Genomic DNA, 14,898 nt, shown 5'->3' on the forward strand with positions numbered 1-14,898 from the left:
TCAGGTTTCCTCCTAAGTCTCTCTTCCAGAGACCATTCCCTTCTAACTCTCCTGCTGTTTCACTTCCTCCCCATTCACTCTGTCTCCTTCCCCCATTTCTGGGTTTATCAAGAGAAAGTGAAAAGAAAGGAATTTACGGTGTGTTCAGTGCCACTTGCCTCCTTTTCTTGGATTGCTTAGCTGACCTGTCTGTGTCTCTTTCATTGGGGTAAGAACCTCTCTTGGGCTCTTCTGCCCAATCCCCCTCCAGAGACCAGGTCTTCACCAATGACAGCCATCTTCCTCCTTATCTTCACCCTTGGTGTGAAGATATTGCCTCTTTGGGACTTCACTTTTCTTCTTCCAGGGAAGCCACACATGGACTTTTCTTCTCCCTCGCTGACAGGAAACTGACAACAGCTCCACACACCCATGTAACTTTACTTTCCAAACTCTTCTCAACAGCCACTCAGTTTTACAGACTTTTTCTCTCCTTGTTTTCTCTCCTCTCCTTTTCTCTTTCTCTCCAATTTTAGGTCAGACCAGAAGCATGTCCCCCAGCAACAGAGGAGGTGGAGGTCCCCATAGGGATCTAGTCTCTAACACCTATAAAGAAGGCTGGCCAATGGGAAATGCTGTTTACCTGTCCCCACAACCCAGGCTAGCAGCTAGGTCAGCTCATCAGCCCTTTTGACAGCACAGCTGCACTTCAAGACCAGGATTGAGCTTCTTCTCACCTTTTCTCTCTCCATTTGTTTTATTCCTTTTAATGTTGTTTACTTGTGTACTACCCAGAGTCACTGGGAGTTGGGCAGTATACAAATTTAAATAACAGTAACAATCAGATCAGTGTTGCTATTGCAATGCCCTTACCTTTCAGTCTTGCCTTAGTTTTGTTGCTATTATGTCCTAATCCTTAGTTTGTCAATGGTTTGTACTGCAGAATTAATTTATTTTCCCAGCTCACTGTCCATCTCTATCTATGCTTGAACATAAGAAAACAAAGCTATCTAATGCTTTCATATCATCATCATCATCAACTGTTAACTACTTGATCTCATGTACCTGTTTTCTGAAATTTGCTTGCTAATTTGGTATTTTTCTCTTCATGTATGACTTTTCTAAGATTTTAAACAAAACTTTGCTTGGATGAAGAATAAGTGTAATGTTTTGGTAATCTGGGTCTTTTTTTGCATCTTCCTCCTTTGTTGAATTTATATACACCACTCTCCTCATATCTCTAGAGCACACACCTAAATTAGCCGACACATAGCTGTGAGTATTTGAACTGTCTCTCCTCCTGCAGCTTTAAATAGCTCAATGGGTATTCCATCTGTGCTTGGTGCTTTTTTATTTGACAGCTGGTCTATTGCCTGTCATATCTCACTTTCTAGTGAAATTTCTAAACAGATTTTCCCTCTGCAAATATTTATCATTCTATAACCCCATTTGTAAACGGTATAACCTTTCCATCTTCCTTTAACTAGATTTGCCTTTATCAGATCTCATTTGTGATTACTTTGGAGTATTCCTATCTTAGATTCATCTTCAACTTTTGGGCTGGGGGTGGGCCAAAATTGGCATTATGGTGGATAAAGCACTGCAACACAAACCCCATCTGCTTTTTTTTTTTAATGGGTGTTGATATTGCAAGGGGCACAGCTTGCACTGCAACACTACATCCACCACTTTGCCACTTTTAACACCTTCCCTCCAAGTGTCCTTGCTTAGTTTATATCTCCTGTGATTTCTGTGATCTTTTTAGACTTGGAAACAATCTACCATTGTTTTCAAGAAAGTTAACTCTGCACTTTTGTATTGCAGTCCATCTTCAACAACAATGTAACTTAAGGACATAATTCTTGCCTCTAATAAATGTCTTCAGTACGTTGTCAGTTTTATTTCACTCCCTGCCTAAATTAAAGTCAATGACTTTCCTTTACATCTTCCCATACTCAGATGGCCACTCATCCCGAAAAAGAGATAATAGAAATTTGCACTAAAATGTGCATGCACTTACCTAAATGTATAAATGCAAATGTTAAAAAATATATTATAATTTAAATAGAAATACATCTCATAAAGATGGGGACAATTGCAACCAGGACGTCAATCTGCCTGTTTGGTCTTCAGCATCAATACTTAACAATGAGCAACTTCAAGCCCCCATTATCCTTTCTTATACTTCTTGTGATTGCACAGTTTTTCAGTTAGAGGATGACTTCCAATAAAGGACTGTCCTCTGTGAAGTAAGCCATAAGTAAGTAAGCAAGCCATCACTCTACCCAATTCTTATACTTGAAACTGTACTTAAGGTTATGGCTAGATATTGGCTTCAATGAAGGTCTCCTAAAAATCATCAGTTTTCTACATAAGCTTGTATCAGAAGACTGGGAAATCTGAAACATTTAGAATAGATTGATTTCTGATGTGATGTGAATTCACTACTAGCTGACTCCATATTTTAATTTCCCCATTAATGAAGAATGTTGACCTTTGAAGACAGAATGTGATAACAGCTTTCTATTAGACTTAGCATGATTTAGATAACAGGTCACTTTGCTGTCATGCTCAGTCAGTTCAACAATAATTTAATATGAAGTGCATGGACAATAAGGAAAGAGGTGAGGAAAGCTTGCATCAAATGAAATAAAGGATCTTGGCAATGGTCCAGTATAGAGTTGTTATGAAAACAAAGCAAGTACTATTTTGGAGATTAGGAAAGGAGCTTAAAATGTCTATAGCACAATACATTTTAATGCAAATCCATGGTTTAATCAGCCTTAGAATATACTACATTTTTTTTTGCTTCTACTACTTTTGCTTCTTCTGGCACAGAAGCAGCAGAAAAGAGCAACCTAATCATCAAGGGACTAGAATAATTCTCCTATGGAATAATAACTATTTGTTTTTGTTTGTTTGCTTAGATTAGGAGGAAAAAGAAAGACATGGAACAACTATATAAAAATAAAAAATGGCACAGAGAAAGTCGATAGGGAACTCTCTACCTCTCTCATAATTGTCCGCTTTCTTAATACTACTACAGAAGGACATACAATGAAATGGAATGATGGGAAATCTGGGACAGGTAAAAGAAAAACGTTTCTAAACAGAGCACATGGTGGACTTTGCTACCACAACATGCAGTCATAGCACCAACTTATAGGGCTTTAAGATATGATTAGAACATTTTTATGGAGATAAAGCTATCAACAGTTACTAATAATAATGCTTATGTATTACCACAAATATAAGGTAAATTATGCAGATTAATCCCAGTTGCAGAGGAACAGAAGCATGTAGGTGCAATTAACTGTATATTCTGCTTGAGGAACGGAAATTTGCATTTGACTGATAACTACAGAACAGAATGCTGATTTGGACTGGTCCAGCATGGCTCTTACAATGTTAGCTGAAACAAATTTGTCAATGAATCAGAGAGCAATAGAAATGGAAGACTTGACACTTGTAATAGTCAAGGAAAATATTGGGAGTGTTTTCTTATTCTGTGTTAGCAATTGCTAATTTATTCCATACTACTGCTGTTCTTGCTTGCAGTGGAATGAATATAAGAGACAAATTTCAGACTACATAAACACCTCATCATGTGCTGTAAGTTTTCATATTATGATATTTAAGATACAGGATCATATAGTTGGTTCCATAAATATAAAAAGCTATGGAGGAAGTTTCCAGCCTATCCTTCTCTGGATATACTACTTGCCTATATATGGTGCTGTTTGTGAGTATGCTAAGTGATGCCAAGTAAGTGTTCAGTCACAGAGATGGAACAGAACATGGATACAACAGTACAAAAATAGTTTCAATTACATGATAATTACTTTCCTTAGACCAGCTTAGCTACTAAATTGGTCTTATAATAAAATATCTTACATATATTTTATTGTGAATATATTCTGCATCTTCCAGATTCTGTACCAAAGCATGTTTTAGTACATAAATGAACCTGGAGGCAAACTTAGGTTTGAGTTAGATCAGTCTGGGATGGTAGACTGTGAATGCTACATTTGCCTCCATGAGTTCCACCAGGGTGGGGTTGGGGCAATTATATATGATTGTAGTAACATGGATACAGAAATTTAAATCTAAGTTAGTTCCAAAGTTCAGATTCCCTGATGAAGGTAGTGACTGAAGAAAGTGGAATAATAGGAGTGAGTAGGTAGAGGCTGAAAGCTATGCTTTGCTTGCCAGTGAAAGGCATGGACACTACATGTCCTCTTCCCCTTTCATTGCTAAAGATGGTTCTGAGCCCACAGTGCTCTGGAAAACCATGTTGGCAGATGCTGGGAAAGCCTTTAGCCCAGGAGAGGTCAAAAAAGTCACACACCAAGCATTTCTATAAAAATAATGTATTTACAGAAAACAAAACAAAAGCAAAACATATTTAAAGGACTTAGCTCTCTTGGAGCAAGTCTTGCTTGCCTACATTGCCGGCAGAGAAAAAAGAGGAAGTAAGAACAAGTCCGGGCAGGTTTCCTCCCCCCCCAGGTGATTTGCATGAAGCACGTGAGAGGAGACAATCTAATACAACCTTTTAACCCGGCCAAAATGATTAGGCACATATAGCAGTCTTAATCTATTAGTAGGAAAACCTCAACAAACCACATGGAGGGTTGATTCACCAAGTGCCTCTCTGAACTGACTGCTCAAAGATCTGCACTCTCTCAAAAGCTTGACATGGCCACTTCCAAGGTAGCCTGAGCACATGGATAGGCAACAATTCTAAGAATGGGTTTCTATTACAATGTATTCAATTCTTCTTATATATACAGGTAGTCCTCACTTAACTACCACAATTGGGACCAGAATTTTGGTTGCTAAGCAAAGCAGTCATTAAGTGAATCCAACCTTTTTGCAGCAGTTGTTAAGCAAATCATATGGGCGTTAAGCAAACAGTGTGGTCATTAAGAAAATCATGCAGTTCCCCATTGATTTTGCTTGCCAGAAGCCAGCCAGGAAGGTCAATAATGGTGATCATGTGACCACAGGACACTGCGACGGTCATAAATGTGAATCAGTTGCCAAGCACCCAAATCATGATCATGTGACTGCAGGGACACAGCAGTGGTCATGTGAGAACCAGTTGTCATTTTTTCCAGCACTGTTGTTAATTCCAAACCATCACTAAACGAATGGTTGTTAAGCGAGGACTACCTATATGAGGTTTCTGGTTCAATTCTGGAGTCACTGATCAACCATATAAACTTTCATTCCTCAAAATGCATGTATAATGCTAATAGGGACATTTCTGCTAAACCAGGGCAACATAAATTGTATAGCAGATAGTTGCTTACATTCCTTTGCCTCATGTAACTACGTTAAAGTAATACACCTGCCTAGCATTTCTAATGACTTTTTCCTCAACCAATCTATCTGTTCAGCAATTATTGCAACCTTCTACATTGCTGCACTATGATAATGCAATTAGGTTTAGTCAAGCGCCAAAGACATTCGGTTATATTTATTAAACAATTAACATTCTGAAGTGGATTGGCTGCATTGTAAACTAGCAGTGAATGCCCTAACTGTGACTGTTACAAGGACTGGGTCATGCAATAAATGCTTGGAATAATACTGCCAAAGTAATAAAATAGAATGGTCACATTAGAGCTGGATAAATTAGCCTATTAAGATGTGCTCTCATCTATATTTGCCATTTTAAAAAGGAAAAGAGAAACAAACAAGGTTATATCACTTTTTCATCTCTTTGCTATTACTTTAGACCAGTAAATAATTATTTCTTAGTTTCTTAAAAGCAGAAAATAATGGTTTGCTATATGTAAATCCAATATAATAGCTAACAGCCTGAAAAGTGATACAACCTTGTTTCTCTTTCTTTTTAAAAATAGTATCAATTGTCAATAATAATATTTTTAATGAGCCTGAAAGCAATACAACATTATTTTAACCAAACTGTTTTTTTTCTTTAACCAACTGTGTAGTTAGATTTCAGTAATGTACTTTAGCCGTTCAATTTCTTTCTTGTGGTTGTTCTATAAACAGTAAATAAAAATGGTGCTTCAGCCTGCAACCAAAGAGGGCCATGGTAAGAGTATCATATTCTGAGAGATCTCTGAGTTGATTTTAGCTTCACAACACTATGACATCTAAAGCCACAACTTATTCAGGCATTACACCTTGGATACCTTGATTCATTTTTAGAATTTGTTCTACCACTGACAATCGCCTATGATACGAAAAGAAGCTATAGTGGCTCAAATTTTTGAACCGCGTGTGAAAGTATATTTTGAGTCACACATGTAAATGTACCCCAAGTTATTTATGGGCATTCGCCCAACTTTCCACTAGTTGAATTCTCTCCCAAAGATCAATCTTGTTCTTAACTCTCCAGATGCCTTTACCATATAATAACATACTCATAAGATTGGTATCTAGATAATCATTTCACAGTTTACTGTTTTGAAACCTCAGTTGGAAAAATGCCTCCAATAAATGGTGAAGCTGTTTAAAAGGCAACTTGTTTTTTTAAAACATACAGTTAATTATTTATTCATTAAATGCCAGCATGAATGCTATAGTTTAACTAACTTCTAACTAAAGGATCATGAATGTAATATAGGTTTAAGGAAATCCTGGTAAAGAATCTGCTTTTCAGAAATAAACCAACTCTGGAAAAAAGTCTCCATATACAAGTTTGTCAGATCTATTATGCTGCCATTCAAAAGCAAATTAAAAAGAATACAGAAATAAAGTTCCCTGGCAGTTAAAGAAATAAAAACGATCATCTGTATTATTATTTATAATAGACACATGTAGACTTAAAATACAGCACAAACATACAAGTGCATATGAATATGAAACTACAGTATTTATTTCTTTAAACCAATAGCAACATAATGGCTAAACCAGGGCCATCAAAGTAAGCTCATATAAGAGCTTATCTTGAACCATGATCCTCCCAATATGAATGTATTTTGTTGAGACCCACAAGGAACAACTTCACTAAAATGCTGCTAACCAACACGTTTTCTAGAATTTCATTTATTTGTAACAGGAAATTACATGGGCACAATGCCAAAAGCTGACTGGGCTAGACTCTGAAGACTCAAGAGAACCTATACAGAGTCAGTGCCCACAGCTATCTATTATAATCCATACAAACAAGTCTATAATCAGATCAAAAGCAAAACAAGGCCAACATTATTAGAGAGATATTGCAACATTTTAAAAGGTCTTCTTTATTGGAAGGTATCCTTTCTTCATGGAAAAATCCTGTTTCTTTATGGAAAATTGGTCTTTGTATAGTAAGATTAGACTGCATGTTCCAAGATAAGCAGCTATTGGCTTAATTACACAGCTGGGTATGGGATACTGATAATTGCTATCATATCCTGGTAGAGATTTTTCTCCTTAATTTGAAATTATCTCAATGGAACATACTAAACACTCTGTTCCTTCTTCACCTTTTGTCCATCATTGGCCTTTGATACTTATATACCACATATAACATTCCCACTGAGAGGTCTAAAATTTTTTCTAGGGTTGAATTAAATCCTTCTCACTGCCAGATTTAAGATGAAAAGATGTAATATCTCTTCAGTGAAACTATTCAGGCATATAATAGTGGAGCTGACGTCCTGTCAAGACTATAAGGACTAAGAAAGAGTGATAAATATGAAAATTTAAGGAATTAGCAGGGTCCCCACCCCCCTTTTCCAAGATTTACTTGATTTAACTGCTCATAAGCAGTTTCCATGCTTAATTACTGTACATCACAGCTAATACCATATGGGGGCAAATGACTGCTTGTTTTTAAGGGTCATTAGAAGAATTCCCAATATCATTTCCTTTATTAAAAATAAATAAATACATAAATGCACTGGAAGAAAGAATTTGAAGCAACCTGTGCCTGCATGCAACCCCTTAGCACTCCTTTTACTCTTTACTCAGTGTTAAACTTCCTCTTTCTCCTTACAGACCTATTTAACCCCATAGATCTTTTTCCCCTTGTCCCATACAGTACAGCTTTTCCCTGTTTATGTGCATTGGAACAGAAAAAGAAATAAAGAAAACATTGTAGAACTTTCTTCTCAGAGCATTTCAGAAGTTACACACCATCCAAGGTTTGAGTCAAGGCAAGTTCTGACAAATTCTTGCATGATTCCTTGTGGAAACCCAGCCTGATGGTAGTTCATGAAGCTCTAGCAACGTTGGTTGGTTGGTTCACTGTATTTCCTATTTATAAGGATGGCTCAACTCAAAACTGACTCTCAGCAGTGTAAAATTAAAAACCAATTATATACCATCAAGTTGGTGTCAACTCTTAGCAACCACCCAGATTTCTCCAAGATGAAAAATAGGAGAGAAAATGAATAGAAACCTGACTTAAAACACATATTGCAAACAAAAGAAACAAAAGCAAAGTAACAATAGATTGTGTGAAGCATTTGTCTCCATAATTGATCAAAACTTATAGGTCTCATTTTAAGGGGAAAAAAAGCCAAATAAACAAAATTGTTAAAGTTCTTTGGAGATTAATTCTAATCACTGTGTAAATACAGAATAATTAGAAGTCGAATTACATACAATCCATGACTGAACTTCCTATAGTTTTGTTTTTAAGTAGATGCATTTATAGATGAGGGAAGCTTCTGATTTTGATTATAAATGCAATATAGGAGATGAAGATATCCAATTATTTCTGACAATATTTTCTCAGCTCAGATCCACCACCTGACACAAATGCAACCCTAACTACAAGTGACTATATAATGCTCATACTTCTGCCATCTGCCAAATAAATAAGAGCCTAGGAATTATTTAGATTGGAAAAATTGTATCATGGAAGAAAGGACTGAAATATCTCGTCCATTATTCTTCTCTGATCAAACTGACAAATACACGTATCTCTGCTGCAGTTACATTTGGTTTTGCTTTTAAAGTGGGAGAGCCTCCCATTGTAACATTTAGCTTGCCTAAAAACAAAGCCCCATCACTGTAGTTTGGGAAAAAGTCTGGACAATAAAGTCTTGATTAAACATGAACTTGGAAAGAGAAATCTTCTTTAATCATCACATTTATATATTTGGCTAACCAAGCTGTTGCTGGGGCTTTTAAATTTAAGGAGGGGAATTTTTAAAAAATGGTTTGCATTACCATTAAGTTTGTAAATATTACTAGCCTGTCCTGCCATGCCCCTTTCTGAAGGCACAGAGGTCAGGTTGTAAGCTTGTCTTGTTTCTTTCCTTTTCATTCTATGCCTTATCTCAGCTGTAATTTTACAATTGCATAGATGTTGGAACACTATGAAGCTTATCACTTGAAGGGAAGTAGAGTACAACTATTACAACTGAACATGAGACCCTCTAAAGATGAAATCAAGAAATGAAAGCATGTCACTCAAGCTTCTTGTTCCTTCCTTGTTAAGCTTTGTCCACAGCAAGGCCTTTTCCATGTTGCATGAAAATAATTCTGTCAGGTTTGAAAGGGTAGCTTCATTCACACTCTCCTCATTCCTTTCCTCTAGCAGAAGTAAGATATGTCTGGAAAGCACACAAATACATATACACATTTATCCTCAGAAACTTCAGAAATCTGTATTCATATATGGGTTGTAGAGGGATAATCCACTTTTAGAGGACAGCCAGTGGTTTTGACATAGCAACATCTCAGGGATTGGCTGCTGGGCCTTTTATCTGGTCCAATAAAGTTTTTCTCTCTTTTGGAAAAAGCATCTGAGTTTAGGGCAAAGAAAGATTACAGTGTGACTTTGTTTTATTTTGTTTTCTCTCTCTCTGGAATTTGATATACCCAGGCCTTTGGGAGTGCTAGACTTGAAACCTAAGGTGAGAAGTTTTCATGTTCTAGATTTCAGGATAGGGTAAATTCTAGGCAGATATTTGTATTGACTTATATCTGTTCTTTTTTATTTGATTGTGTGTTTTGAAACTCTGTATCCTCTTTAAATCCTGCCTTATTATTACCAACCTTGTTCACAGAATTAATTTGAAAACAGCTAATGAACCCATTTTGATAGATATTCACATTCTTCCTGTATTTCTAAGAGAGAAGGAATACTTCATAGTGCAGTACTTTCACTGGGGAATTATTCTTCCGTTGTTTTTTTTTATAAGCTTAATTTGTTGACCGGTGTGGAGATGAGATAGGGGCAGTCCTGTTCATCATGGGCAGAAAAACCAAGGGGGGTTAGTTGTGGCATTTATTTTATTTGATATTCAACCTTCAAAGAAAAAAAAAGGCTGAAAATTCTGTCAAGTGACATCATACAGTCAATGTCACGTCTTCTGTATTCAGTGTCTGCCAAAGGTGGGTTAAGATTCTGATACTAGAATAATTACAGTATAAATTATTTTAGCAAACATATAAGAACCCATAACATAAAATACAGCTAGTGGGGGTACTAAGAAAATTACAATTAATAGCAATCTTAAAGTAGATTTTAGAGAAAATGTTTGGCATCAGTATATGAAATAAGAGTGGTTGTGAAATAATGTTTTGCAATCTTCTGTGAGTTCTGAGGATGATTTTGAGCCAATTATTCTCCATTTATTAATGAGAAATAATTATTTCCAAAATAGCAAAATGTGTGTAATATAAAATTATGCATTAACTCATGAAAGGTGAGTTGAAAGGTCCCCTGTGCAAGCACCGAGTCATGTCTGACCCTTTGGAGGGATGCCGTTTTCACGACATTTTCTTGGCAGACTATAGCAGGGTGGTTTGCCATTGCCTTCCCCAGTCATCACCTTTCCCAGCAAGCTGGGTACTCATTTTACCGACCTCGTAAGGATGGAAGGCTGAGTCGACTTGAGCTGGCTACCTGAGAATCCAGCTTCCGCTGGGATCGAACTCAGGTCGTGGGGAGAGTTTTGGTTGCAATACTGCCGCCCAGCACTCTGCACCACACAAGCCTGCATTAACTCATACCACAGTTAAAAATTCTTTGGACCATATGTATATATGTAACATAGAGAATATGTAAAGTGATTCTGCTCTTGTTACAAAGATTCTGAGCTCAAAAGTGGATATGACAAATGTGTAGGGGTTTCAAATATGTAACATATTAGCAATGACAAGGAATAGACCAAGAAGATAAAGCAGGAGTTTCCAACATTTTTCAGGCCTCAGAACCTGTTAATTAAAAATAAATAAACAAATAAACAAACAAATAAATCCATCCATCCATCCATCCATCCCAGAACCCTTGATCAGTAGGTACAGCTTTAGTGATTGGCTGCATTCGAGTGAACTTTTTCTTCTTTTTTTGCTCTTAGTCTCTTACAGAAACCCACCAAGCTCTTGCAGCAGCCTAGGGTTCCTTAAAACACAGTTTGAAAACCCATGAGATAACGGACTGACTAGAATGGTGAAACTGAACAAACAGAAATTATAAATTATACACATATTTTGTTTTATGGCATATTTCCTGTAAAATAGAAAGAGAATCCCTCGAATTTGCAATAGACAGTCAATTGTTTCACATATGTAAATCCCATCTTCTTTCTTGTAATGACAGTTTCTTGTAAAAGTAACAGGAACACACACACACACACACAAAGAGTTCCTATTATTTAAACATTTATCTACAATTTCTTTTAAATATATTTGACATTTAGTATTAGAGGAGGCCATGATCCATAGTCAATTATGTCATTCACATTCATGGCTTGGTACTAAGATACCATCTCTTATCTTTCATAGCACCTAACATTACAGAGTTCTCCTGACTACTTCTTAATTATGAAAATTTTACATTATTCCCACTTCAAAATAAATATAAAACACATCTGCTAGCATGTAAAATGCTTGTATAAATAAGCTGATATTCTAACAGCCACCAAGAGTCTCTTTGGATTGGGCAACATAGAAATATGTTTAATAAATAAATAAATAAATACATAAAACAAAACATCAGCAGAACTACCATCTAACAGAGTCATATATAAAAGTTGCTGTGAAAAATCCAGTGGTTCTCTGATCATTTATTCTACTCACTAGGTATTAAAACATTCTCTTACTATAGGCTTAAGCCCAGACTGAAATTCAAAATTCATACAATTCACATTGCTGCAGTATCTGCAAGAAATGCAAACTGACTAAATGTTGCATTGCTAGAATTTATTTATTTATTTTATTTATTATTCAAATTTCTCTTACCGCCCATCTCCCCCCAAGGAGGGAGACTCTTTATCCTTGTATTAGCAATAACCGGCTGCTTATCAGGAAACATTCCACAATGAACTGAGAAGCTTTTTCTAGAAATAATTTGGGTGGAATGTCAAATAAAATGCTATAGCAAACATAACCAAATATGGATAATATCTAGCCTTGAAGAGGTTTGGAGTTATTTGTAGCACAGAAGGCATTTGCAGAACACTAGAGAGACATTACCTTTCCAACATACTGTGGATCTGGTCCCATGTGCTCTTCTAAAACAAAGAACTGGTTCCATACCCATCCACGTTTCGGGCGATGGTGGACTTCTGTTTCCCCTTCTATATGTTTGGTTTGGTTTCTAGTCACTTTAATGGAGCCATGATGTGCAGTTCCATAACACCTCTGCACAAAACAGAGACAAACTAGGACTGGACAGATGCAAGATGTGCTCGTAATTCTCATTGTAGGATCACTTTCCAATTCAAGGTGCTTCTTTCTCCGTTTTCCACTTTCTCTTTCCGACTATAATCCGTTAATAGTATCCCATGGATGAAGGAAATAACTGATTTTAAAAAACAGTCCATAAAGTTTTTTTTAGCTTGTCCATGATTCAGTTGCCCATTGGTCTGTGGGCATTCACATCATGAAAAGCCAAGTGAAGAAACTGCTCACATTGGTGATCTTCACAACTGACTGCTGAAGTCACACATTTTATACCTAGTGAAAAAGAAAAGGCATTATATACTAAGAACAGAAGTTTCAGTTTTTTACTTTGAATAATGAGCACTTATCTGATTAGGTGGTTATGCCAAGGAAACATCCCACAGAAACCTTTTGTAGGAATAAATCTCTGTATGGCATGTAGATGTATGTGTATTTATGCAGTTAAAATTAGTGTTGTGTGTCAAGATGAACAGTACCAAGAGAAGAAAAGTACAATATATTGTGAGTGTGAAGCCTCGTATAGAAATTTTATATTTTATTTATGAAGGCTTATAAGTCATTCAAAACCCTGAAGCACTGGCCATGTAACACAATTTCCTTATCTCATTAATATATATATATATATATATATAGAGAGAGAGAGAGAGAGAAGTTGGTTGGCTGTTAGCCTCTCTAAGTAGCTTTTGTCATTCCAATTATGAGAAGTAGGAAAACTGTAGAAACACTCCCAACTGCATTTCTTCTGGAAAACAGAACTTTCCACATTACTGGGCAACTTATAAAGACAACTGTTAAACAGTACATGGCTGATTTCTCAAAGGAATGGCACAGCATTTGTTTTGAGCCAACTGAATCTAATTTGCAGTTCCGAAATTACTGTGTAGATTGGAATTCATTTACCCTCCTGCTCTTATATGTACACTTCTTCATTTTTTTTCTAGTAGTCGAAAAGTTTGAATATTAAAAAAAACCTGCATACAAAATGTATATATTATAGAAATAAATGCAAAAGTAGGTGCATTTTTTAAGACTCCAGAATTATTTGATATAATGGACTAAAGACTGAAGACATGAAAATCTGGAACAGACTGATTTTATTTATTTATTTATTACATTTCTTCACTGCCCATCTTGCCAAGCAATTTTAGGCTTACCAAAGTACTCCTAATCCTTCTACAATGCAGCCACCCCAAAATCTAACAAAACAACTACTACAAGTCAGGCAAAAGCTTTTCATACCCATGAGTACCATTAACTTATGGTAATGTGGCAGAAAAAAAGGAATAATATATATTCAGTAGCCAGTAGAGTAAATTTTAAGAAGCACAGCTTAAGGGCATATCTGGGCAAGTTCTTGAAAAACAATAGTAAGGCAAGTCACAGGAAAGATGCAGGATCTGATAACAACCCAACTCCATGATGGTGTATGAATTTTTCTTCTGCTTGTCTATACATACTGCACACTTAAAAATGAAGATTCCCACTGGAACAAAGCACTGTTACAAGTGTCTATACTACATTCAAATACACTTCTGTCAGGCGTCATCAGGGCAGAGAGCAAACACCAGCCCAATCTTTTTCTACTAATTAAAGAGGGAGCTACCCCTGGAGATGCATATATTTTCCAATACAAATGAAGTAATAACAGCAAGATGCACCAGAGCTTTTGTCAAAAGAAAAGAACAGTGCTTTTGTTTTAACCACAAATGCATACACGGTGCTTCTACTCTCCACTCTAATTTCGCCTTCCAAAGAATTGATCCTGCTAGATACAGATCAGTGTTTTACATTTGTATGGCTCTTTGCTACCTGAAATGTCTACAAATATACTTTTCTAAAGAATATTGTTAACTATATTCTTCTTTTGCATATCTTGATTTTCAGAAAACAGAACGTATCATATAGACTTCGATCATTTCAGCTTTTGAAATCTGTGTATTCTTTTTCAGTCAGAGAAAAAGAGTAAAGCTTTTGTTGTATGTTCCCATTGTTCTAATAAATATGCTACAATGTGAAAAGTACAGGTTATGAACCAAAATTATTTTGATTATCACTTGGATGAATGATTCAACAATTACATTTCTTGGTTTGTTTGTTTGTTCATTTGCTTTGCAAAACCGATATACAATGACTTCCCCTTAAACCAGGAACAAATAGAATATGAACAAATGTTTCATAATAAACTTGAAAAAAACACCACGAAAGGATCTTACAACCAAACAAGATCTGATCAAAGTATTCTATATTTATGTTTTCCTATTTATAGTTATCAGAAAGACTGACTTTGAAATAGAATTGTATACAAATGATGAACAT

At 36.1% G+C, this 14,898-nt stretch overlaps 1 protein-coding gene across 1 annotated transcript in view; it reads right to left on the reverse strand.

Annotated features, from left to right (window-relative positions):
- Nucleotides 1-12,662, reverse strand: part of CDH18 (cadherin 18) — a 195,350-nt gene extending 182,688 nt beyond the window's left edge. Inside the window, exon 1 of the mRNA XM_063298765.1 lies at nucleotides 12,373-12,662. Within this exon, the coding sequence (XP_063154835.1) occupies nucleotides 12,373-12,600 (228 nt within the window). The 5' untranslated portion in view covers nucleotides 12,601-12,662. The remainder of the gene's footprint in view (nucleotides 1-12,372) is intronic.
- Nucleotides 12,663-14,898: the final 2,236 nt, after the last annotated feature.

Source organism: Candoia aspera, chromosome 3 (assembly GCF_035149785.1).
Source record: "Candoia aspera isolate rCanAsp1 chromosome 3, rCanAsp1.hap2, whole genome shotgun sequence".
NCBI lineage: Eukaryota > Metazoa > Chordata > Lepidosauria > Squamata > Boidae > Candoia > Candoia aspera.